Source organism: Epinephelus fuscoguttatus, linkage group LG22, assembly GCF_011397635.1.
Source record: "Epinephelus fuscoguttatus linkage group LG22, E.fuscoguttatus.final_Chr_v1".
Lineage (NCBI taxonomy): Eukaryota > Metazoa > Chordata > Actinopteri > Perciformes > Serranidae > Epinephelus > Epinephelus fuscoguttatus.
Genome location: NC_064773.1, coordinates 26273429 through 26297792, shown reverse-complemented (window position 1 = coordinate 26297792; position 24364 = coordinate 26273429). Strand labels below are relative to the sequence as shown.

Here is a 24364-nt window from a genome sequence, read left to right as displayed (position 1 = left end):
GACTACACAGCACTGAGCCAACTGACAACTGACGTCATCCTCTTCCTGCTCACCGGGAGGGGTTCCTGTTCTTACACACACACACACACACACACACGATAACTTAAAATTGTTGCCCAATCGTTGATTTCACTTCGATAAAGTGCAGGATGTTGCTAAAGCAAATAATATGAATCAGTTTCTGAAGAAAGGTGCAATGTTCTGCTCTGGCAACCAAATATAAACATAAAATGATGAATACAAAAACTGTATTTAATTAACTGAATGAGCTGATTGTTTTTCTAGTGCTTACAGTAATATCATTAATACGCCATTGTGTACTTTATTACCCTCCCTTTTTTTTAATTTTATGTTTTTACCTGTACATTCTTCATACACCAGCTAAAAATACCTCATACAGGTGATTTGATGTTCTGGTTTGAAAGAGAAGAGGCTCAGTGACAGTCAGTTTACAAGCGAAGGGACTTCCAAACATTGTCTATGTTTGAGAAGACGAATCAAACAACAATGACTTACTGTGTGTTCTGACTAAAATTTCGATTTGCAAACTCCTGTGAGGGCAAACCAATCCAATGAAGCACCTGGCCTTAGCTGACAGACATTACCACTACGCGACAAGCAACTGAATTATCAGTTACCAGGCAAGTTTATAACTCTATTCATATTCATAGGGAACCATTTTTGACAGTGAGGTGTCCTCACTGTTTGAGATGGACTGTTAGACAAATATGTTTCAACAAACTCTGCACTATGAACTATCTTGTTTATCGTGTGTCTGTCAATGTGGGCTCAAAGGTCATGTCAACAGCTGATGTGTCCTTGATATCTTGCAACTGAAAAACATGGCTCTATTGGTCATTCTCCTACTTATATCCCTCTTTTGTAAGACTGCCGTCACAGTCTTCCCTAATGTGTATTTCCCAAGTCCAAGCTGAGATGACCCTGGTGAGATCATCAGCGTTATTTGGCAGATTCAGCAAATAGTTTTCTGCGTTTTTTCATACTCGGTAAACAAGTCAGAGTGAGACATCTGTCGTATTTCCGCCTCTCTGATTGAATTTCCGGATACCTCATTAGCCCCGCCCACGCCCTTAGTCCCGCCTCCATCTTTGAAACGTCAACAGCGCCAAACTTCAGCCTCCCTCACGGGAAAATGATTACTGGTACCGAGGAGCCGCAATGGAGAAAAGTTAATTCGGTCTCAGGGGTGATACCGCGGTCCAGACACGGACACCGTGCAGCTGCAATACGGGAGCTGATTGTCGTGTTCGGTGGTGGAAACGAAGGGATAGCGGAGGACCTCCATGTTTACAACACTGGTGAGCTAACGTTAGCTGGACGCTAGCTAGCAGGTTAGCGGCTAATGTTTTTAGCAGGCGCAGGGGTTGAAAAAAACAAACCAGCCCTTTACCGCGACCTTTTAATGTCCCTTTAAGAGGCCCTCCACCATTTTAGCATCATTTCGTTGTTATGGGTGTTGGTAAAGTAGCCCTTAACTTGAACTGGACAGTGTAACTTCAGCTGACTATTTAGCTTTAGTTCCTTTTTTCCTCCGAAATTCAACGTAACATGGTTGTTTCGTTAACGTATTGTTTACGTGCCTTACCGTTAGCTCATGGTGGGAACGCCATGTTATTTGTTGCGTTAACTGGTAACAATTACAGATTGGTAACAAAAAGTGTGACAGTTAAATGTAGTTTTACATATACTGAATATGTAACGCGCACAGTACAGTACAAGATACTGTATCAATGTTATGCTGACGAGGGCATTGTGCAATAAAGGTCATTATATTTTTACTGCAGCTGAAGTGGTGTCTGAGGTCGTGCTCCTGCAAAGAAAGCTCTTCTTGTAAAAGATGCTTCCAAACAGGGTGTATAAAATGTCTGAAAGGCAGCATCCACCCAGATGTTTTGCCTTATGCAACAGCTGACATGTGCCCATCCCTCCAGTCTCTAAGCAGTGGTTTCTGCCTGCCGTGAGGGGTGACATCCCACCTGGCTGTGCTGCCCATGGCTTCGTCTGTGACGGCAGTCGAATACTTGTCTTTGGCGGCATGATGGAGTTTGGGAAGTACACCAACAGTCTCTATGAACTTCAGGTAATGTATTTACATTTCATAAGTGGTGATTCCTTCTAGGCGTGGGCGATATGGCTTTTCAGCCATATACTTTTCAGTATATGACTATATAGCTGGTTCATATTGATCGATAACAATAATTATCAATCATTTTTTATAATCTATTTGAAATAAGGACCAGGACAAAATAAATACATTTATTTTAAACTCAGTAGCTTTCTTCTGATTTCAATCACAGTCATCAGTCAAGGCACACGGAGGAAAATGTAATGTCAACATAACTATTAGAAAACACTCAAATAAATGACCTTACACAAGATGGTATAAAAACTACTACTTGACTATTTCCTCGCTATCCGCACTCATTCTTGCTACTCACTCACTCACTCACTCACTCACTCCACGCTGTGTTGTCTTCAGTGTTGCCAAATCTTGGGAGAGAAACAAGCAACCAAAATTACTGTACAAATATATTATATTTACTGCCCTTGAGCTCTACCAAACCAACTAGCCGACCAAAAACGTGGAAAGAATAAATGAATGAATGAAAATGAAAGTAAGAAGTTGCATATAACGAGCCATTTTACTTTCACTGTAACAGTGCTGGTATGCTGAACAAGATCTGAATGATGAGTACATATTTCACACAGAATCTGAATCTGCACACTGCCTTTGAATCGTCCCCCTCTTGTAGTCGAATCTTTCAATCCTCTCTCTTTCTATAAATCTTAATTCTATTCTTTCCATATTTCGCCCACTTGTTAGTGAAATAGTTAAAGAACCTCCATTAATCGTGCGATTTAAATGTGAAAAGTCTCATTCACCTATGCGGAGAAGGAGAGGGGTGGAGGGAGTGGAGCTGTGGAAACATCCTGTAGTCCGACATACTATCATGCGTTTAAATAACTTAATAGATGGGTATATATAGAGAAAGGCGACATTTGGAGAGCAAGCCCAAATAAGCAACTCCACTGTAGAAACAAGCCCAAAAAAACACAACCTGTGACTACCAATATTTGTAAGCGACTTTACAAAAAAAGACAATACCAAAGTCGTGGCTTTTAAGTGGACCTGGCAACCCTGGTTGTGTTCACACATGAGGATGGCGCAACCAAACCTGATGTTGTGTGTGTGTTCATGCAACCAACCTTGCACCGCCCGACTCTGAGGGTAACTTCACTTGTCTTTTTTCCTGACAGAATAAGTAACATTATCGAACGTTATATCGAACGTCTTTTCTATCGACAGCGCGTAAGTGTTTATCGCGAGACGATATGTTATCATTTTATCGCCCACCACTAATTCCAACCCAGTTGCTGTTGTGAAGGTAATTTAATTAAATCTTGACTTTTACTCTGTGTTGCTCAGGCTAGTCGCTGGCTGTGGAAGAAGCTGAAGCCCAGAGCACCCAGGAATGGCTTGCCCCCCTGCCCTCGGATTGGACACAGCCTCACACTTGTGGGTAACAAGTGTTACCTGTTTGGAGGGCTGGCCAATGATAGTGAAGACCCCAACGGCAATGTACCAAGGTAGTGTGTGGATACATACAAGAAACATAGTGTTTGATAAAGTGTTTGTTTACACTGGGTTTTTCAGAGATGCATGAAAAGGGGGCAAACTGATTGTTTTTGGTTAGATTTGTTTGTGAATATTGAGTGGGGGTAGTTGTGGGGACTTCTTACGGACATTCAGCAAGCCCTGTGTGTGTGTGTTTAAATTAGAGCTGCAACTAAGGATTATTGTCCTACTGCCGATTATGTTTCAGTTAATAATTTTGTTTTTGGAAGTCCAACAATAGCAAAACTCAAACTTTACAATGATATATGAAAAAGGAAAGGAACAAATCCTCACAAATGAGAAGCTAGAACCAGAGAATATTTCTCTTTTTTATCTTTAAATGACTGCAATATATGATCTGTTATCAAACAGTTGCAGATTACTTTCCTTTTGATTCATCTTTTCAGCTCTAGTTTATAGTATAACTTTTTAATTAGTGTTTATTCCAGAATGAACTCCAGTGGCTTGTTGATCATGTTGCTCTCTGTGCACACCCACAGTTAATTAAATGAAACATCTCTGCTCACCAGCGTGGAGACTGTGCAGTTTGATAATAACCTCTATCTAAGAGACAGTTGAATAAATGAGTCTGACTATCTACCATCTTAGATACATGGGTGACCTCTATGAGTTGGAACTGCAGTCATTATCCGGGGCAAGAGGCTGGAGCATACCAGAGACGAAGGGTGGTGGTCCCTCAGCACGGGAGTCCCACACCTCGGTTGCATACACTGGCCTCGGCTCCCCGAAGCTCTACATCTATGGAGGGATGCAAGGATGCCGGTTAGACGACCTCTGGCAGCTTGATCTCGGTAGGTTTTTTTTTTTAGTGACAGATAATATTGATTATCATAAAGTTTCAGAGAGGAAAATTGAAACATTTCGCATGCTTTAATTGACCACAAAACTGGTAGGCTTATTTGAGTTTTTGTATGTATTGCAACTTCCTTATCATTATCATTTCCTCTCTTCAGACACAATGGTTTGGTCGATGCCTGAAACCAGGGGTTCCACGCCACTCCCCAGAAGCCTTCATTCTGCCAATGTCATTGGAAACAAGTGAGAGATCCGTCATAATCGAAGCAGCAGATGTTTAGTGTGTATGCGACACCTGAACTGGCTGGTCTTTTACAAACTACTGTGTGTCCATCTGTCTGCAGGATGTATGTTTTCGGTGGCTGGGTTCCTGTGCCAGAATCCGTCAAACACAATGCTTTAGGAACTGAATGGATCTGCAGTGACTCCTTAACTGTACTCAACTTAGGTCTGTGCATTTCTCTAAAGATATCCCACACTCTTATCAGAGGTTTCACACAGAGAGCGCATCTTTATTGGTTAAGTTTTTGCTAAATGTGGTGTCAGTCTGTTTTAACATCAGGTTTCGTCAGCACCACAGGAAACATAAAGTTCTGATGCATCTTTTTTTTTTTTGTTATTCAGCCCATCGCTCAGAGGCCAGCAAGTTCACTGCAGCCTTTTTTTTCCTGTTACAGACACTATGAGCTGGCAGGATTTGGGCCCAGAGCAGCAGGATGATATTGAGTCCCAGCTGCAAAGCCATGGACCCCAAAGTGATGATCCGTATGCCTGTAGACCCAAAGCCAGGGCCGGCCACTGTGCCGCCACCGTTGGGTCCAGGCTTTACATTTGGAGCGGTCGTGACGGTTACCGAAAGAGCTGGAACTACCAAGTCTGCTGCAAGGACCTCTGGTACCTGGAGACAGGTGAGAACTGGCAGCAAGCTGTTCGAAGACGCTGGTGATTTTTTTGTGTTTTTGTGCTAAAAAAAAAACCAACCCAAACAACAAAAAGCAAATACAGCTTGTCAACATGTTCTGTATTCTGTCCTCAGATCGGCCAGCCACCCCACAGGCAGTGCTACTCATCAAATCCACAGTCAGCATGCTTCACGTGGCATGGCGCCCTCTGGCGGCAGCAGACTGCTACATCCTTCAGATCCAGCCTGCACCTCCACCAGCCAAGCCAGTCGATCCAACTGGAACAGATGGACTGGACGCGAAGGGTAAAGACTCTGCAGGTATGACGAGTGCACATATTCAGCTATCCCCTCAGTGAGGAGAGGAGAGGCTCAGGACGCAGCTTGGAATAGTAGAAGAATGGAGGTTATTAAACAGAGTAATTTTACTGCCTGAAAAATACATTAACTGAACGAATCTGTGGCATGTTTATCAGGGTGGGGAACTTTCTAAACACATTCTTGGCTCTCTGGTGAAATTTTGCTTAACTCTCTTCTCTCAGATGTCCAGTCCCTTCAAGCTCAAACTGGAGAAACCACTAATAAAGAAGCGAAAGCATCAGCTCAGGTAGATGTGACTTACTTAACATGGTTAAATCTGTAAGTAAAGATTGTTACATGTAATAACACACCCCTGTTTTAGCATTAGATATAGTGAATGGTATATCCAGTCTACAGCTGCAGACCAACCACGAATGAATGAATGAATGAAAATGAAACCCATGAATTTGATATCAGACTTTATACACATACTTCCATTATTTGTTCAACCAAAAATAACCCTTCCATTTTCATTCCTTAAAGAGTCGTTCTGACTGATAGTAATGATAATTCTGTAATACTGTGATACCGTGAAACTGAACTGCAATTTTTTTTTCTGAGACGGTTACTACTTATCTTACTGTGAAAATCTCATACCGTTGCAACCCTAGTCATATCAGTCCCCCTGCTTAACGTCCCCAAACTCACTTCCTTGTTTCTGCTTGTGAAGATGCAGACGTGTGACATTGACACATTTACCAACAAAAAATACTGCTTAAGACTGTGCAAGGCTACTTCCTGATGTTCTGCAAGAAAGCAGGGCTTAACTGTTTTGAACCGTGTTCAACATTGTGGTGGACCACAAACCAAATCGACTGACAAACACGTTTTGTACATGATGTGCTGTCCTGGCCAGTCCTCCTGTGGACCTCTGCTAAAGGTAGCTGCTGTGTTCAGAAAGAGTGACCCTGTGGCCGTCTTTTTGGGGTCAGGATGTGCAGATAGTTAAATCATTCGAAAAGCTGCTGTAAAATCTTGTATTTTGTACGGCAACAATCCCCAAAAAAGGCCTGTGAAATCCTGGAGGGACTGATAAAAGAATTGTGAAAAATTCACTGTGGTTTGGCTTGGAAATAAAACCTTGTGTTTAATATCAAAACAGGGTGCTTCCGTTTTAGAAGAAATAAGTCATGTACTTAAGTTTTCTCCCTGAATTTCAGGATGCCTCAGCACAGCAAGAAGTTGCAGCAAAATCACCCAACAGCTCAGCAGAGACTAAAGCACAAGGAGGGAGGAATGTTGGGAGAGAGACAGAGAAGGACTCTGACACAAAACACTGTGGTAAGTCTTGTTGTCTAGTGATTGATTTGTGTGCTTCCACAAATATTTTTATTGGGGCCAATAAAAGATGCAATAGGGATGTTAATAAATGTATTGTTTCAGTTCATTCTGTTGCTCTATTTCCCACACAGCGTGAGGGAGACAACACACAGCACGCTTTTACTGTTCAGTCTGAAATGCCCTCATCAAATGTGATTTGTCTCCTCTACCCAGCTTAAGTGTTACTGCAGTTTCTCAGCTTTGATCCACTGACCTGCTGCACTCTCTATTTGTGTGTTGGCTGTAGGTTCTGGACAGGAGATGTCAGAAATGGAGGTCAGCAGCTCAGATCAACACCAGCAGGGTAATGATGATACTCAAGCTTAAATGTCAGTGATGAGCCAGACTGCAGCACGTTGTGAAGTGAAATTAACTGTGGGCTCTCCTTGGCTTTTACAGAGAAACAGCCTGTTTCAGCTGACAGCACAACAGATCTCTACACCCAGGCACATCAGGTCAGATACACTCCTGAACAGTAATTATTAGCTCTCATTTGGCTCGGTCTAAACTAAGATTGTAAACTCTCATCGGCAGAGTCCAGATGAATCAGTGTGGTTCGATGTTGGTGTGTTCAAATCGCTCTACTCGGAGGTCAGCCACTACTTTCTACCTACTGACAGTGACCAGGCGACTGCAGCCATCAGCAGCCGGCAACCAAATACTAAAGAGGTAAAAACAACAACAACGTCTGTACCGTTTCATTCATGAAAGAATGATTGAGAAAAGATAGGTATTGATTTTGACTGAATGAAGATGCTATTCATTCCTGTCCTCTCACCCGTGCGCCTTCTGTCAATCCTTTGCTTTTCCATCAGCCCTTCCCCCAGAGAAAGCTTCCAGGGCCTCAGGACTACCAGGGCAGAGAGAAGCAGGAGCTGTCTCCAGGTCAGACCTACAGGTTCAGAGTCGCAGGCATCAACTGCTTTGGCCAGGGAGACTTCAGCCCAGTCAGCGAGTTCAAGACCTGCCAACCTGGCTTCCCTGGAGCGCCCTCTGCTGTCAAGATCACTAAGGTGACATATCGAGGATACTCCAATAGATTAAGCATGAACTTCTGTATTCTTCACATTCCTCTTTATAATCCTTTTTCTTCACAGGCCAATGATTCGGTCCACATCACGTGGGAGGCTCCCTCCTCTCCATCTGGCCGGATCCTCGAGTATTCCATGTACATGGCGGTGAGGAAGAGCCGCTCCACCAGCTCGGAGCGCCCAGGTCAGATGGCCTTTATCAGGATCTACCGCGGCACCAAGATGTCCTGCTTGGTCAGTTCCACCCACCTGGATAATGCTCAGATTGACTGCTCCGCCTCCAACCGGCCAGCTGTCGTCTTCCGCATAGCTGCTAAGAATGAGCAGGGCTATGGCCCAGCGACGCAGATCCGCTGGATTCAAGGTGGAGGACCTCAAGTGTTTTTCAGTTTTTGCGTATTTTGTCACATTATATATATTTTTATCTTGATTCAGCGTCCTCTTTCTGTCTTTTTAGATCCCAGTAAATTGCGAGCATCTGCATCCAAAGCTGACAGTATTGCTGAGGCTGACCAGGACGCTGCTGACAGGTAACCACAGTGGCCTCTCATGATTTGGGTTCATTTTCACTTTCTAGATTGCAATTTTTTATGAAATTGTCTCGTGCTTTTTCATTTTCTTTTTGCAGCTCCAGCTGAAAATGTTTGGACCAGTGACGACGTGTTTTGGAAAAGAAAAGAAAACGTGCACTCAGGAAGATGGCAATGTACACCACTCAAATGTTGTATATTTCATAAATAGTTTTGTTAATTTATTTTTTATATATTTAATTATTCCCTTTGTAAATAGGTTTTCATAGAAAGCTTGACCTCATGGCTATTTTAGTTTAGCAGATGTTTTCTTATGTAGTAATACAATGTACACCTAACTACAAGTATGAATTTAGATTTAAAACCCTCCAGAGGTTGAAGGTGCCTTAGAGCTCACTGAAACAGCCACTGATGCTGCTTTACACAGTATGTCATGGTTTTGAATGAAACACAGGTGGTAAGATGTTTTCAGGGCCAATCATCAAATAGAAAAGCCTTTTTGGCGTGGTGGACCACTTTTACAATCCTACTGACACACTGAGGTTACATAGTGGAATGTTATTGTTGTTTTATAACTAAATTGTTTGATGTGATTGATATAAGATCTTTGTTATCTTGTTTGTCACTGTATACAACCCTGTGTTACCACAAACAGTTATTATCCGTTACATCTCTACAGTACATGTTGTTTTATGATTTTGCTACATTTGTTTATTATAATTACCACTAGATTGTTCACATTGTTTTTAGTTTTAAAAGATCTGTCCCAACTCAGAAATTTGGCGCTGACTGCGACCAAAGATCAGAGCACTACTAATGTTTCTGATATGAATAAAAGGCATCAAAAATGTTACAGATATTACAGAGAGAGATTTGTGTTAGCACTATTATTGTCTCTGGTTTGACCAGCTCACTAAGTGGCAGACAAGAAGTCTTATAATTATCTTCCCTATCCTCCTCCATCATGTCTGGACTCTGGATTATTGCAGACCTTTATGACTTCTGCGGTAAATGAACAGGTGGAGAGATTGTTATCCACAGCTCAAATCATTCCAACCTGTGCTGCATCTCTTTGTGTTCTTGTTAAAAGACGATTCCATGATTTTGCTCTCTTCCATAGAAGATGCAGTAATGAATGAGCATCTGAAAGTGTATTATCATTGTACAGGATTTTACGGAAGTGGGCTGAAGACAGCTACCTAGTGATTTTTGTAGTTGTAAGAAATGTGCCTCAACCTTCTTGGGTGGCCTCTCAGGCAAAGGGTGGGTGTCCAGCTGTGGACTGATTCCTAGTATGATGAAGTTCAACATCAGTTTATTACAGCACCTCATACATACTAATGTAGGTGCATGTTGGTCCCTGGAGTCTTGCATAGTTTGCATCAGCTCAGCTGATGTCCACAAGCATGAAGTGAGCAAAGTGTTTACACAAATATGCTCACTTTGCTACTTGTTATTAGTAACCGCTGGTTAAATACAATATTGTTAAGGATTAATATATGCTTAATATATTCAGTCCATATGCAGTTTTAGGCTCACACGTGATATATCAGTTAATACGTTAATATAGTCAGTTAGAAACGTTGTGGTTATATAAATATGCACACAGAAATATATAGATCCAGTGTGAAAGTGCCAGTGAGGGTTTTGTGAATGTTGTCTTATGTTGTCTTTCTCAACGAAAGAAATGCACTTCGGGAAAAAAAAAAGTCCCATGATCCCACAGTTTGTAGTTTGCAGAATTGCTAGCTAGCGCTGGCTAGCAAAGCAAACAGAAAGCAGGACAGAATTCAACAAAAGGTACGTGGTTTTTGGCATCCACTTGCTCGAGTCTGTAACGTAAATGTTGTTGTTGACTTTAACTTAACTTTATATGGCCGTATGTCGATATTTGAACCCCAGAAATGCGCCGCACTGTACACAACGCTAGCCACGTCTTCGAGCTACAGTTCCTGGTACCTGTTTGCTAGCTAGCTAGTTAGCTTACAAGTAGCCGTTTAGCTTGCTGCGGTAAAGTCGTTGGAATTTAAGATGTTAATCGTTAGTATTTTTCATTGCGAAAGCTTATCCCAGTCACGCTAATGACTACTTGTGTTAGTTTAAGAACAACGCCTTGACCTTGCAAGGAAATTTCCAGAAGCAAGGAGTGTCCGATAACGGACGCATTAAAGTAGCTAGCTAGCTAGTTAGCATATTAAGTCGCGAGACACAGAGCGCGATATTTAAAAACATCTCCATGCTTTTGACAAATTTGAGATGTAAGTTTGCAGTTTTTACTCTTAAATTATGACATGTCCGCAACTGTTAGATAGAGGCTAACATTAGACTAGTGTGTGTCTGTGGTGAGGCATTGGATTAATGTTAAATTAGGCTGTATTTTAAGGGAGTACGATGACAACAAACCTTAGCCCGTGCACATAACGTTAAATAATGTCTAAGGTATGGATTTGTTTTAGACTGCATATGAAACTACAGTTTGTGCTGTGGTGTATTGATAGTATTTTGAAGTTAACTGTGTTCATGTATTCTGACAGAGTGACATTAGTCCGAATTTCTCCTCAAAGACAGACAGGATGCTTGATGTTGAGAAGCTTAAGTGGTTTGCAATCACAGACTGTGTATCCACAGCAGACCCAGCAGCCAGGGACTGGAGCTGACTAATCACTTGAGATTGATTCAGAGTCTTGACTGGGGTTGTTATTTTAATAAGTAGCTGGGGGACTCCTCTCAAAGCCACCATGGTAACCAACTGACAACAACGCCAGGACTCATTTCTGCCCTCTCAAAGCACCTGAACGCACTTAAGAGAAAGTGAGGGCAGTTCTTGCCACAGCTAAAGAACTGCTGTTCCTTTTTTCGGACACAGACACAGCAATTCCTTTCCCTTGTTCACCCAGCTTTTATTTACATCCTCCTGTCTCTGGCTCTTTCCTGCAGAGGTGAGATGATGACCTCCTCAGCTCTCGGCCAGTCGTCACCACTCCTTCAAAATCTGGAGCCTGGGATTGGGAGGTCTGCAGCCATGCTGGGGTTGTCTGCTGGGTTGGAGGGAGCAGAGATGGAGCTGCAGAAGATGCTAATCGATGAGAGGATAAAGTGTGAAAATTATAAGACCAACTACCGGACACTCAAGGCTGAACATGCCAGGTATATCTGATTGACTTTTTTAATTCTTTGGCAGCCCTTGCCTTTTGTTTTATATTGTGTATGAATGATGGGAGACACACTGAGTCAAGCCCTGGAGAAAAGATATCATTGATATGTTTGCAAGTGTAGAGAAAAAGCAAGAAGAAACCACCTCTCCATCATCACATATCATCAATCGCACTGACATCAGCTATATTTTCATATGACAAAGTGTGTAGTAATAAGAGAGCTGAATTGTAATGTGTACTTAATTCTGTTTATCAACATTGACTCTGCTTCAGTTTTCCCTGTATATGTTGGTATGGCATGGTGCTCAGTCTCAGCCCTGGTTGTTGCAGCTTGCAGGAAGAGTTTACCCGAGCGCAGGGTGAACTGAAGCGCCTGTTGAGTGACAAACAGACTCAGCAAGAGAAACTGCAGCTGCTGTTGGCGGAGCTCCGAGGAGAGCTACTCGACAAAACCAGAGAAGCAGAGGAGCTGAAACTGCAGGTAAACTGCTGAAATCTCACACAATGCAACTTGTGGAAATTAATCAATGAATCAAAACAAAAGAACACATTCGTGTCAGGTGTGGCTGAGATTTTTGTTTTTATGCCTCCTCACTGGCAATAACCGCGGCTAGGCATTATCAGCTTGTCTGTCTGACCGTCAATCCCATTCTTGTGAATGTGATATCTCAAGAATGCCTTTAGGAAATTTCTTCAAACTTGGCACAAACGTCCCCCTGGACTCAACGATGAACTGATTAGGTCTTGGTGGTCATAGATCATACCTCAAGGTCATTGTGACCTTGTCTGTTTCATTCTTATGAATGCATTATTTCAAATATAACTGGACACATTTTTAATAAAAATTGCACCAACGTTCACTAGGACTCAGTGATAAACTAATTAGAATTTGTGGTTAAAGGTCAAGGTCATTATGACCTTGGAATTATGACAAATTCCAGTTATCCTTAAATTTGCTTATATGTAACCAAACATCTGACTCTCTGGAGAAATATGTTTGTGTGTGTCTGTTGACCAGGTGATGACCCCTCAGCGGCTGGAGTTGCTCAGAGCTCAGGTGCAGCAGGAAATGGAGGTTCCAGTCAGAGAGAGGTTCAGTAAACTGGAGGAGGTCAGTCTGTTTCTTTATCGTAGGTCTGCTATGTATGACCATAGTGCCATATATTTTCTTTGTTGTAACACCCACTAGTGACTGCAGTCCCTATGACAGAGGGAACAATGATGGCAGTGATGCAGCTGCTACCCATTTACGTAAACTTTATTTCTTGTTGACAGTTTCTCTTGTCATTATGTAATGCATAGGGATTAAATCATATATCTCGACATTTTAAGATTTAAACTTAGTAGTGTTTAACCTAGCTTGACACAAATAGTTGTTCTGCCTAACAAAGATGTGTAATAACAAAAAAAGGTGAATGTATTAACAGATTTCTGAGGGATTTATTGGCAGTCAGTATGATTGACAGGAAGCCACAATGTAATGCAGCACAGATATAAAACACTAAACAGTGAAATACAAGAATAAACAGCTGCAAAATGAAAATGGAAAAACCTTGGTATTACCCTAAAATGCCGGCTCTAAATTGTCAGCAGCTGTGACTACTAAGTCCATAGCAACGGTCAAGAGATTAACATTGATTGCCTTTTGAAAATCATTTAAAAGTAGGTGCTTTCGTGCTAATTTACATTTTGTCTGCTTGATTGCTCCTCTCTTCCTCCTCCCTCTCTCCTCACTCACTGATTAGGAGCTAATGTGTGTACTCATGGTTCTTTGTAGGAAACAGAAAAGTACAGGTCTGAGTACAACAAGCTGCGGTATGAGGTCACCTTTCTCAAGACCCAGTTTGACCACCAGAGAGAAGAGCATGCTCACATACTGGAAGAGAGGAAGATCCGCTATGAGGCAGAGGTAGGTTTGTTGTTTGGTTGGGCAGCATTTCGGTTGTAAATGCTGTTCACTTATATTCTAGTTGTTGCTGTGTACACTTGTGTCTGATGATAAAAATAGAAACTTAATTTAAAGGATCCCCTTCCAGATCTCTCGTCTGGAGAAGGACAGGGAGGACCTGGTTGCTCAGTACCAGGGTTCAGATGTACTGCGTGATGGGAAACGAGTGGAGGCTCTGCTGAGGGAGAAAGCCCAGCTCCACTTGCGGCTGAAGGGCCTGGAGGCAGAGGTGGCCGAGCTCCACGCCCAGAGAGAAAACTCGGGCCAGCAGGCCGAGAACGTCCAACGCATCCAGATCAGACAGCTGACGGAGTCTCAGGCTGTCGTGAAGTCGCTGGAGGTGAGACAGCAGCATGCTCTGCTGTTTTTTTCTGCTTTATCTTTTATCTTTCTTTTATGACTGTCGGATCTGATTGGTTGTTGGTGTGATAGGCAGAGCGTCAGTCGTTGCGTCTGCAGCTGGAGCGGATGGAGAGCGAGCTTACTCAGACCCACGAGCAGAACAGCCAGATCACTGGACGACTGCACAAAGCTGAGCGAGAGGTCATCTCCCTCACCTCCCAGGTAACCTGCTCTTTGACCTTTGACCCCACCCTCTGAGATGTTTGATTGACTGTAAAATCATTACACAGCGCTGCCTTGGTTTCCATGTCAGGTTCAGTGAAAGTTTTTTCTGGTTCTCAGATTGAAAGCCTGAAGCATTCACATAAACTGGAGGTCGCCAATGTCAAACTGGAGTGTGCCCGCTCTAAAGGGGAGTTGGAGAGGGAGAGAGACACACTGCAGGGGGAAATTGATGGTATGCAGCACACACACACACATACACCCATCCATCTCTCTCTCCCACAAGCACAGTAAACACTGAACATATTACCAGCAACAGATTTTATGTTATAATGAACCTCATCAACTGATCCAGACTTTAACTTGTCAAATATATGTATCATTTGTCTCCACAATACGGATTCTCAGTCATTTTTTTCAGTGTATCAACCATAGATTCTCATGCTAACTCCTGTGTCTCAGGTTTGCAGACAGACATTGAGGTGCTGCAGGCTGCGATGGAGCGGCACAAGGAAATTCTGATGGAGAAAGAGAGGGAGTTGGTAAGGAAGGTGCAGTCTGCCCGTGAGGAGGAGCTCCGCAAAACTGTGGCCTTACATGAGGAAAAGTAAGAACCACCATTGCTTTATCTCAGTAACTGCTATCCATCACCTGGTGGCAGTTTAAAAAAAAAAAAAGAGGTTTGACTCCCTGGCAATGATGGAGAGATGGCATCAATCATTCTAGCAAATTGGACGATTTAAAGTTTCAATTTTTGTCATATTTGATGAAACTGTCACTATATCCTGACAGTAGTTCATGAGGCTGTGATAGAATCAGGTTCCATTGGCTCCTCCCAGTGCTCCTTATAGCATTTACAAGAAACCTCTGCACCTGAATGAAGACAAGCAATCAGAGCCAGGAGTCTCTAACACAGTGTAATCACTGCTTGTGCACACACTGTGAGCTGCATGGAATAAAAATAACACTGTAGGAAATGAACAATTTTTGACTTTATCAGAAAATGAATACCAACTCATCTGTTGTTGTCTTTTCTGCTGTAATTTAATTGCAATTGCTGTTGTTAGGTTGGAGGTGGAGAACCGTCTCGCTGCTCTGGAACAGCAGAGGGCGCTGCAGGATGCTACAGACAACGCCCAGAAGGAGGAATTGGAAGAGCGCCTCTGTAGGGCCCAACATGGAGAGGAGGCAGCCCGCAAGGAACTGCAAAACCTGAGGTCAGCTTTTTACTGAATGTTGAGTGTTTCAAAATCTACGCAGCTGCCTTAGTCAGAGGGAAAAACCGGTTACAGCCAGCACAGATCAGCATGCTCATTCTTCATCTAATATCCACCAGCTCAAGTGGTGACATTATAGTTAGCTATAGGTGTAGTTCTTTTATTTAAAAAAACAAAAACAAAAAAAACAAAAAAAGATGGAATACAAAATGTGCATAGTGTCCAAGTATCAATGCAGGTCACACTTAATTTGCAGAAACAAATTTAGATGAAAGAAAACTGCACATAGGCGCCATCACTGTCAGTGGTTGGCTGTGTTACATGGTGGGAAAGCCTCAGTTTCCCTGCAGGTTCCTGTTCTGCAGCACATAATGACAGTAACATATCACAAAAACAGTGACATCTAACAAAAACATAAAAGCAAACAGCAACATGAACATATAGAGAGGCATGGACTTGAATGAAGTACACACAAATTATGGGTTAAGTCAGTGGTTGCAGGTGTATCCTTCCATCAGGCAGTGTTTGTATGCCTGTTTAAAATGTACAACAGAGGTTATTGTTCTAATATGATATGGGATCTCATTCCAGAGTTTGGTATATGTGTGAAAAAATGATCTCTGACCATAGCTATTTTTATAGGCTGGTGCTGGGATATGTGCTTGGGAGACTGATCTAGTGATGTGTTCCTGTCCTATGTTGTATCTTGGAACTAGATCAGTGAGTGCTGGAGACGTGTTATTGTTTTGGATCCAATGATGAAAGTAAAAAATGTGTACAAAAGGTACAGGACAGCACTCCAATTATAATGTTTATTGCCACATGAACGTTTCGGGTGAAACCCTTCCTCAGCATGCACAAGCAACAAAGTGAATGCATCACACACAGGTGTCACTTATCAATAATCAGGCTGACGCAGCAGCTGCAGGTAATGGCAAGAGAAGAAAAAAAGGGACCCAACAATGTATCTCTTCTTATATCAACACAAACATTTAAGTAACCACAATAGCGATATTTTTTAAACAGTTATTCAACAATGAAATGCATCTCAATTTCTAAGAATTCCAAGCTTTTAACATTTTTAAACAAAAAAACTCAACAGGCAAATGTCTGATTGTTTTAATACAGTTTTATTGTTAACCTGTAGGCCTGTTAGTCCACAACATTTTTACAAAAAACATTTTTACAAAAAACAAGTTAGCACCAACTCCTCATTCAGTCCCTTTGGCTCTAAAGTGTCAAGGAAATGAATCCAGAAACATTCCTTTTGCAAAAGGATTTTATCCCAATCTCCACCTCTAGGTGGAGTCTTAACTGCCTCAGTGCCCATATATCTGAGATCAGCTGTGGTATGGTAGTAGCTATTAAAATGTCTGGCTACTGCTGATTTACAATCATGATTAGGGATAGAACATTTATGTTCACAGATTCTAGTTTTTAGTTCCTGTTTTGTTTAACCAACACAGTACAGATTGCAAGGACACTTCAATAAATATACAACAAATTTAGTGTTGCATATTATTCTACCTTTGACTTTCACAATCTTGCCAGTTTTAGGATGTGAGAAATAATTTTCTCTGATCACATTTGGGCATTGAACACAATTGAAACAAGGAAAATTGCCGTTAGGCACACTGGACAAACAATGATGAGAAGGGTTTTTTGGTAAAATGGATCTCACCAAATAGTTGCTCAAATTGGGCTGCCTTTTAAAGAAGAATCTTGGTGGCTCTTGAAAAGCTCTTTGAGACACAAGCCAAGGAGCTCTGTAATCATTTTGTCTCCAGAGGTTATAACAACACTGGTTGAAAACACCATAGATAAAGTTCGTCAGATCCAAAGGAATGTTTTGTTTGAGCCGAAAGAAAAAGTTCTTTCTAACTCAGTTTCAATGGTGTGCACATATAGCCCTATTTCCAGTTTACTCAAAAAGGTTGTAAATAATTATTGGTATATTCTGAAAACAGATCCCAAAATTGGAAGAGCTTTTCAAGAGCCACCAAGATTCTTCTTTAAAAGGCAGCCCAATTTGAGCCACTATTTGGTGAGATCCGTTTTACAAAAAAAAAAAAAACCCTTCTCATCATTTTTTTGTCCAGTGTGCCTAATGGAAATTTTCCTTGTTTCAATTGTGTTCAATGCCCAAATCTAATCAGAGAAAATTATTTCTCATATCCTAAAACTGGCAAGATTGTGAAAGTCAAAGGTAGAATAATATGCAACACTAAATTTATTGTATATTTATTGAAGTGTCCTTGCAATCTGTACTATGTTGGTAAAACAAAAGAGGAACTAAAAACTAGAATCTGTGAACATAAATGTTCTATCCCTAATCATGATTGTAAATCAGCAGTAGCCAGACATTTTAATAGCTACTACCATACCACAGCTGATCTCAGATATATGGGCACTGAGGCAGTTAAGACTCCACCTAGAGGTGGAGATTGGGATAAAATCCTTTTGCAAAAGGAATGTTTCTGGATTCATTTCCTTGACACTTTAGAGCCAAAGGGACTGAATGAGGAGTTGGTGCTAACTTGTTTTTTGTAAAAACGTTTTTTGTAAAAATGTTGTGGACTAACAGGCCTACAGGTTAACAATAAAACTGTATTAAAACAATCAGACATTTGCCTGTTGAGTTTTTTTGTTTAAAAATGTTAAAAGCTTGGAATTCTTAGAAATTGAGATGCATTTCATTGTTGAATAACTGTTTAAAAAATATCACTATTGTGGTTACTTAATTGTTTGTGTTGATATAAGAAGAGATACATTGTTGGGTCCCTTTTTTGCCTTTTTTTCTTCTCTTGCCATTACCTGCAACTGCTGCGTCAGCCTGATTATAGATAAGTGACACCTGTGTGTGATGCATTCACTTTGTTGCTTGTGCACGCTGAGGAAGGGTTTCACCCGAAACGTTCATGTGGCAATAAACATTATAATTGGAGTGCTGTCCTGTACTTTTTGTACACATTTTTTATTGAGGATTCAGCACCCATTCATACTTCTGAGGGTTGAGCGTGTTTGTTTGGACTTCTGTTTGTATCCAATGATAAAATTTAATAGCCTGATTATTTGTGTAGTTCTGAAAAGTCAAGGCATTCAAATTTGAAAGTGCAGTACAATGGTGAGTCCAGAGGGGAAATTTGCCATGGATCTTATAAACTCTATTGTACAGTCTGGCTATTGGTTCAGTAATTTCTTTTGTGGTACCAGATTGGGAGACAGTAGGATATTGTTGAGAGAATGACTGCATGTAGATACGTGTTAGAGATGACGTTGGTAAGGTATGGTCTGATCTTGGTATATACGTACAGTTTCTGGTTGAGTTTCTTTGTTAAATAATGAACGTGATTACGGTAAGTGAGATGTGAATTGAGAGATACTCCAAGATATTTATAGGTTTCTGTGATGGATAGGTTTTGATTAGCAAAGTGGATTGGGTCTGAGATGAATATTGATCTCTTGGGCGAGTGGAAGTACATACATTCCGTTTTCTTGTCATTGATAGTTAAGTGCTTAGCATTCAACCAGTCATGTAGGATACCAAGATCAGAGCAGAGTTTAAAGTTTACAATATTAGGCTCTGTGTCAGAGAGGAAAATGACAGTGTCATCGGCATATAGCAGACAATTGGAGTATCTGCACACATTGGGAAGATCATTGATGTACAATAGAAAGAGTAAGGGACCCAAGATGCTACCCTGTGGAACACCCATATCACATATTAAAGGGGAAGATGTTATATGACTGATTCTGACCACCTGAGACCTGTTTGATAAGTATGATGAGAGCATCATTACCACGGAAGAAGAAACTTGAAATGAGCTTTCTGTGTGATGGCTTCTAATTTAATTTCTGTGCTCTTTAAGGAAGCCAGTGCCCTGATTAATGAGACTGTTTTCTGTCTTACAGAAGCAAACTGCAGCAGCAGAGTTCACAGCTTGAGGAGCTTGAGAGACGGAAAGCACAGATTGCTGACCTACAGCAGGTAAGTGTTATTTGTCATGTAGTTAGCACAGCCAGGGGAGTTTGTATTGTTGACATAAATGTAAAAAATAGTTTTTTTTTTTTGTTTTTTTTTTTTGACCCAACAGCAGAACCAGGAACTGAGTGTCCAGCTAGGGACGCTGTCCCACTCTAAAAATGATCTGATGGAGACAAACCAGCGACTGAAAGAGACACTAGACGATCTCAGGGAGGATCTGAGGACAGCCCGAGCCCAGGCTGAAAGGAGCCAGCAGGAGGCAGAGAGGTACACCTGCTCGTCTGTCTGCAAATAAACCAGCTGAACAGCACTTCTTTTTTTTTTGGTAGATAATTACTTTATAACATGATGCTTCAATGACCTCCCTCTTTATTAAAACAATTTCTTTTTCTTCCCTTTGCTTCTCCACGTGTATTCCTCCTCCAGGCTGGTGGAGGACCGTCGGGTTGAGTGGCTGGAGGAGAAACACAAGCTGCAGGAGCGAGAGGCAGAGCTGCAGCAGAAATACTCTCAGGTTAAAGAGAAACTGCAGAGGGCAGCGGTGGCCCAAAAGAAGGTACTGCTGCTCTCAGTCTTTTGATTCACTTGTCCCAACTTTTTTGGAATTTGTTGTAGGCATCAAATTACTAATGAGTGTATATTTACAAAAAACGTGTATCAGTTGTCTTTGTACTTTTTTCAATTGAATATACAGTACAGGCCAAAAGTTTGGACGCACCTTCTCATTCAATGCGTTTTCTTTATTTTCATGACTATTTACATTGTAGATTCTCACTGAAGGCATCAAAACTATGAATGAACACATGTGGAGTTATGTACTTAACAAAAAAAGGTGAAATAACTGAAAACATGTTTTATATTCTAGTTTCTTCAAAATAGCCACCCTGTGCTCTGATTACTGCTTTGCACACTCTTGGCATTCTCTCCATGAGCTTCAAGAGGTAGTCACCTGAAATGGTTTTCCAACAGTCTTGAAGGAGTTCCCAGAGGTGTTTAGCACTTGTTGGCCCCTTTGCCTTCACTCTGCGGTCCAGCTCACCCCAAACCATCTTGATTGGGTTCAGGTCCGGTGACTGTGGAGGCCAGGTCATCTGCCGCAGCACTCTATCACTCTCCTTCTTGGTCAAATAGCCCTTACACAGCCTGGAGGTGTGTTTGGGGTCATTGTCCTGTTGAAAAATAAATGATCGTCCAACTAAACGCAAACCGGATGGGATGGCATGTCGCTGCAGGATGCTGTGGTAGCCATGCTGGTTCAGTGTGCCTTCAATTTTGAATAAATCCCCAACAGTGTCACCAGCAAAACACCCCCACAGCATCACACCTCCTCCTCCATGCTTCACAGTGGGAACCAGGCATGTGGAATCCATCCGTTCACCTTTTCTGCGTCTCACAAAGACACGGCGGTTGCAACCAAAGATCTCAAATTTGGACTCATCAGACCAAAGCACAGATTTCCACTTGTCTAATGTCCATTCCTTGTGTTTCTTGGCCCAAACAAATCTCTTCTGCTTGTTGCCTCTCCTTAGCAGTGGTTTCCTAGCAGCCATTTGACCATGAAGGCCTGATTCGCGCAGTCTCCTCTTAACAGTTGTTCTAGAGATGGGTCTGCTGCTAGAACTCTGTGTGGCATTCATCTGGTCTCTGATCTGAGCTGCTGTTAACTTGCCATTTCTGAGGCTGGTGACTCGGATGAACTTATCCTCAGAAGCAGAGGTGACTCTTGGTCTTCCTTTCCTGGGTCGGTCCTCATGTGTGCCAGTTTCGTTGTAGCGCTTGATGGTTTTTGCGACTCCACTTGGGGACACATTTAAAGTTTTTGCAATTTTCCGGACTGACTGACCTTCATTTCTTAAAGTAATGATGGCCACTGGTTTTTCTTTAGTTAGCTGATTGGTTCTTGCCATAATATGAATTTTAACAGTTGTCCAATAGGGCTGTCGGCTGTGTATTAACCTGACTTCGGCACAACACAACTGATGGTCCCAACCCCATTGATAAAGCAAGAAATTCCACTAATTAACCCTGATAAGGCACACCTGTGAAGTGGAAACCATTTCAGGTGACTACCTCTTGAAGCTCATGGAGAGAATGCCAAGAGTGTGCAAAGCAGTAATCAGAGCAAAGGGTGGCTATTTTGAAGAAACTAGAATATAAAACATGTTTTCAGTTATTTCACCTTTTTTTGTTAAGTACATAACTCCACATGTGTTCATTCATAGTTTTGATGCCTTCAGTGAGAATCTACAATGTAAATAGTCATGAAAATAAAGAAAACGCATTGAATGAGAAGGTGTGTCCAAACTTTTGGCCTGTACTGTATGTCAGAAAGGATTTGCACTCTGTTTTTATTTTACGTTTTACACATCGTTCCAGTAATGATAATGTCTTGGTGTCCCCTTGCTTACACACCGTCATTTTAAATATTGTAACATTTGAATGGTCTTAAAAGAGACTTGAATTTGTTTTACTGGAACCTACAGATAATGTGTGTGTGTTTTACAGAGGAAAACGCTAACAGAGAACAAAGAGAAGAGACTGCAGGATAAGATCCAGCTGCGTGAGGCCAGAATAGAAGAGCTGGAACTAGAAGCTGCTGCAGCCAAAAAGTAAAGTTCAGATCTCTCATTTTATGAATGAAATAATACAGTTAAATTGACCTGCCTGAAACGGTTATGTTAATTACTTTATTATAATTAACTTAAAACCTCAGGTGCTCACAAAGTAGATCTTTTGTCCTCCTTTTAACCGGGTATACAGTATAATTTTAAGGAGCTCTAAGCGACCCCAGGTTAACACTGTTAGCCTTGTCAGCACTGTTGCCATTGTTAGCACCTTGGCATGTTGAGCTAACAGTTAAGGTGTATAGTGGCCTTATTTCTAACTTCTTTCTCTTCTCTGTCCAGGCATTCGTCTTTCTCAGAGGAGCAAGCTCAACTCAACAGACGGTTAAAGGAGCTGCAGCGACGGCACAACGAGTTTCGACGCCTTCTGTTAGGCGGCCAGGGTCTCTATGGCGCTGGCCCCAACTTCCTGACCTCACCCACCCCTTTCCTCCTCCTGGGGTCCGAGGGACCCTTATCCAACATACCAGTAAGCGTAACTAGCAGTGAATAAAACTTTTTTTTTTGCATCAGCCTAGATGGATGATAATGACGTGTAAATAGATGAATTGAGACAAAAAAAGAGGCAAAAATCTATCATGTAAAAAGCACAAAGGACCATTTCTCCTCCCACAGGAAACAGACCAGAATGCAATGAAGCAACAAAACAAGTTGAGTTTAGATATGAAATCTTTTGATCCCTCTTCACTCATACACAAACCCACAGCTGAATGTGACAAGCTCACACTTCCTCTGTGTGGGCTGTTGAAGGGCATTCCTAAAATGTCAGCTCACTCACTGAAGCAGCAGTATACAAGTTAGGTGGAGCACACAGAGCAACTCAAGTTACAAATTATACAGTTACACACATCGGATTCAGTCAAGATCAGAAGATCAAATATGAAACAAAAGGGGACCAGAGGGTGTGTTCCAACTACAGGAACACACTACAGGGAACACACTCCTCAGCCTACCCGCTAAGGTCTACTCCAGGGTGCTGGAGAAGGGGGTCCGGTCGATAGTTGAACCTCAGATTGAGGAGGAGCAATGTGGTTTTCGTCCCGGACGCGGAACCGTGGACCAGCTCTTTACCCTTGCCAGGGTGCTGGAGGGGGCATGGGAGTTTGCCCAACCTTCCTCAGGTGGAGGAGTTTAAGTATCTCGGGATCTTGTTCACGAGTGAGGGTAGGATGGAGCGGGAGGTTGTCAGGCGGATTGGGGCGGCGTCAGCAGTGATGCAGGCGCTTAACCGGTCCGTTGTGGTGAAGAGGGAGCTTAGCCAGAAAGCGAAGCTCTCGATTTACCGGTTGATCTATGTTCCAACCCTCACCTATGGTCACGAGCTCTGGGTAGTGGCCGAAAGAATGAGATCGCGAGTACAAGCGGCCGAAATGATTTTCCTCTGCAGGGTGGTTGGGCTCAGCCTTAGGGATAGGGTGAGGAGCTCAGACATCCAGGAGGGACTCTGAGTAGAGCTGCTGCTCCTCCACATCGAGAGGAGCCAGTTGAGGTGGTTCGGGCATCTGGTAAGGATGCCTTCCGGACGCCTCCCTTGGGAGGTGTTTCGGGCGTGTCCAACCGGGAGGAGACCTCGGGGCCGCCCCAGAACACGCTGGAGGGACTACATCACCCGGCTGGCCTGGGAACGCCTCGGGGTTCCCGCGGAAGAGCTGACGGAAGTGGCTGGGGAGAGGACTGTCTGGGCTTCTTTGCTGAGGCTGCTGCCCCCATGACCCGGACCCGGATAAGCAGAGTACGACGAGAATATGAAGCAACATTGCAGAGGTCGAGTGGTAAAACTCACCACGGTCGGTCACGCCCTGCTCACATTGCTCATGCAATCTGAAACAATCTGTAGAAGCATATCAACCTCACCACAGTGAAACTCACATGTGACCAAAGGCTGATGTCTATTAACCACAGTGTGAATGAACACAAAGGAAGAGGGCTGCTTGTGTGAAATGCAACACAATGAATAGCACAAGGAGGATATATGTATGTATGTATGTGAGAGGAAATTAATATGTAGTCAATAAAGCTGTTGTCGCCGCAGGAGGAGCAGCATCAGAGGGAGCTGTCTCTGCTCCGACGCAGGCTGGAGGACCTGGAAAGCGCCCAGCAGCAGCAGCTGGAGGAACTGGGATCTCTGGTGCAGAGGGACAGGGACTCCACTCCTCAGCCTGACCTCTGACCCCAACCATACTCTCCATTGGACTTGGATTTAAAGGGAAGAATGAGATGGCGTCCTGTTCGTCCCACCAAAGACACCAGCAGTGTTATTATAAAAATAGAAGCAT

The 24364-nt window shown here is 42.4% G+C and overlaps 2 protein-coding genes across 5 annotated transcripts; both read left to right on the top strand.

Annotated features, from left to right (window-relative positions):
• Nucleotides 1–1109: 1109 nt before the first annotated feature.
• hcfc2 (host cell factor C2) lies at nt 1110–9625 on the top strand. Its single transcript, XM_049567306.1, has 17 exons — nt 1110–1319; nt 1953–2101; nt 3449–3609; nt 4247–4449; nt 4612–4696; nt 4798–4901; nt 5131–5361; nt 5490–5675; nt 5897–5961; nt 6875–6995; nt 7282–7338; nt 7434–7489; nt 7569–7703; nt 7850–8047; nt 8132–8429; nt 8523–8595; nt 8694–9625. The coding sequence occupies exons 1-17, from the start codon at nt 1154–1156 to the stop codon at nt 8701–8703; spliced, it is 2298 nt and encodes a 765-aa protein (XP_049423263.1). The 5' UTR covers nt 1110–1153; the 3' UTR covers nt 8704–9625.
• Nucleotides 9626–10154: 529 nt separating this feature from the next.
• cep83 (centrosomal protein 83) lies at nt 10155–24356 on the top strand. Of its 4 annotated transcripts, none has more exons than XM_049566298.1 (16): nt 10155–10395; nt 11533–11742; nt 12081–12231; nt 12769–12861; nt 13528–13659; nt 13787–14038; nt 14131–14262; nt 14383–14497; nt 14725–14869; nt 15330–15479; nt 19392–19467; nt 19577–19731; nt 19891–20020; nt 21970–22073; nt 22371–22557; nt 24121–24356. In XM_049566298.1, the coding sequence occupies exons 2-16, from the start codon at nt 11540–11542 to the stop codon at nt 24256–24258; spliced, it is 2163 nt and encodes a 720-aa protein (XP_049422255.1). In that variant the 5' UTR covers nt 10155–10395; nt 11533–11539; the 3' UTR covers nt 24259–24356. The 4 variants fall into 4 exon arrangements, with proteins under 4 accessions (XP_049422255.1, XP_049422252.1, XP_049422253.1 ...); XM_049566295.1 differs by having other exon boundaries at nt 10157–10395; nt 19574–19731; XM_049566296.1 differs by lacking the exon at nt 10155–10395 and adding an exon at nt 10551–10853 and having other exon boundaries at nt 19574–19731.
• The last annotated feature ends 8 nt before the right edge of the window (nt 24357–24364 follow it).

Coding starts and splice junctions, on each gene's coding strand:
- hcfc2 (XM_049567306.1), top strand. CDS start 1,154: ATGATTACTGGTACCGAGGAGCCGCAATGGAGAAAAGTTAATTCGGTC. Junction 5,962..6,874: donor AAGCGAAAGCATCAGCTCAG/GTAGATGTGACT, acceptor CCTGAATTTCAG/GATGCCTCAGCACAGCAAGA. Junction 7,490..7,568: donor TCTACACCCAGGCACATCAG/GTCAGATACACT, acceptor TCTCATCGGCAG/AGTCCAGATGAATCAGTGTG.
- cep83 (XM_049566295.1), top strand. CDS start 11,540: ATGATGACCTCCTCAGCTCTCGGCCAGTCGTCACCACTCCTTCAAAAT. Junction 12,232..12,768: donor CAGAGGAGCTGAAACTGCAG/GTAAACTGCTGA, acceptor TCTGTTGACCAG/GTGATGACCCCTCAGCGGCT. Junction 14,498..14,724: donor ACTGCAGGGGGAAATTGATG/GTATGCAGCACA, acceptor CCTGTGTCTCAG/GTTTGCAGACAGACATTGAG.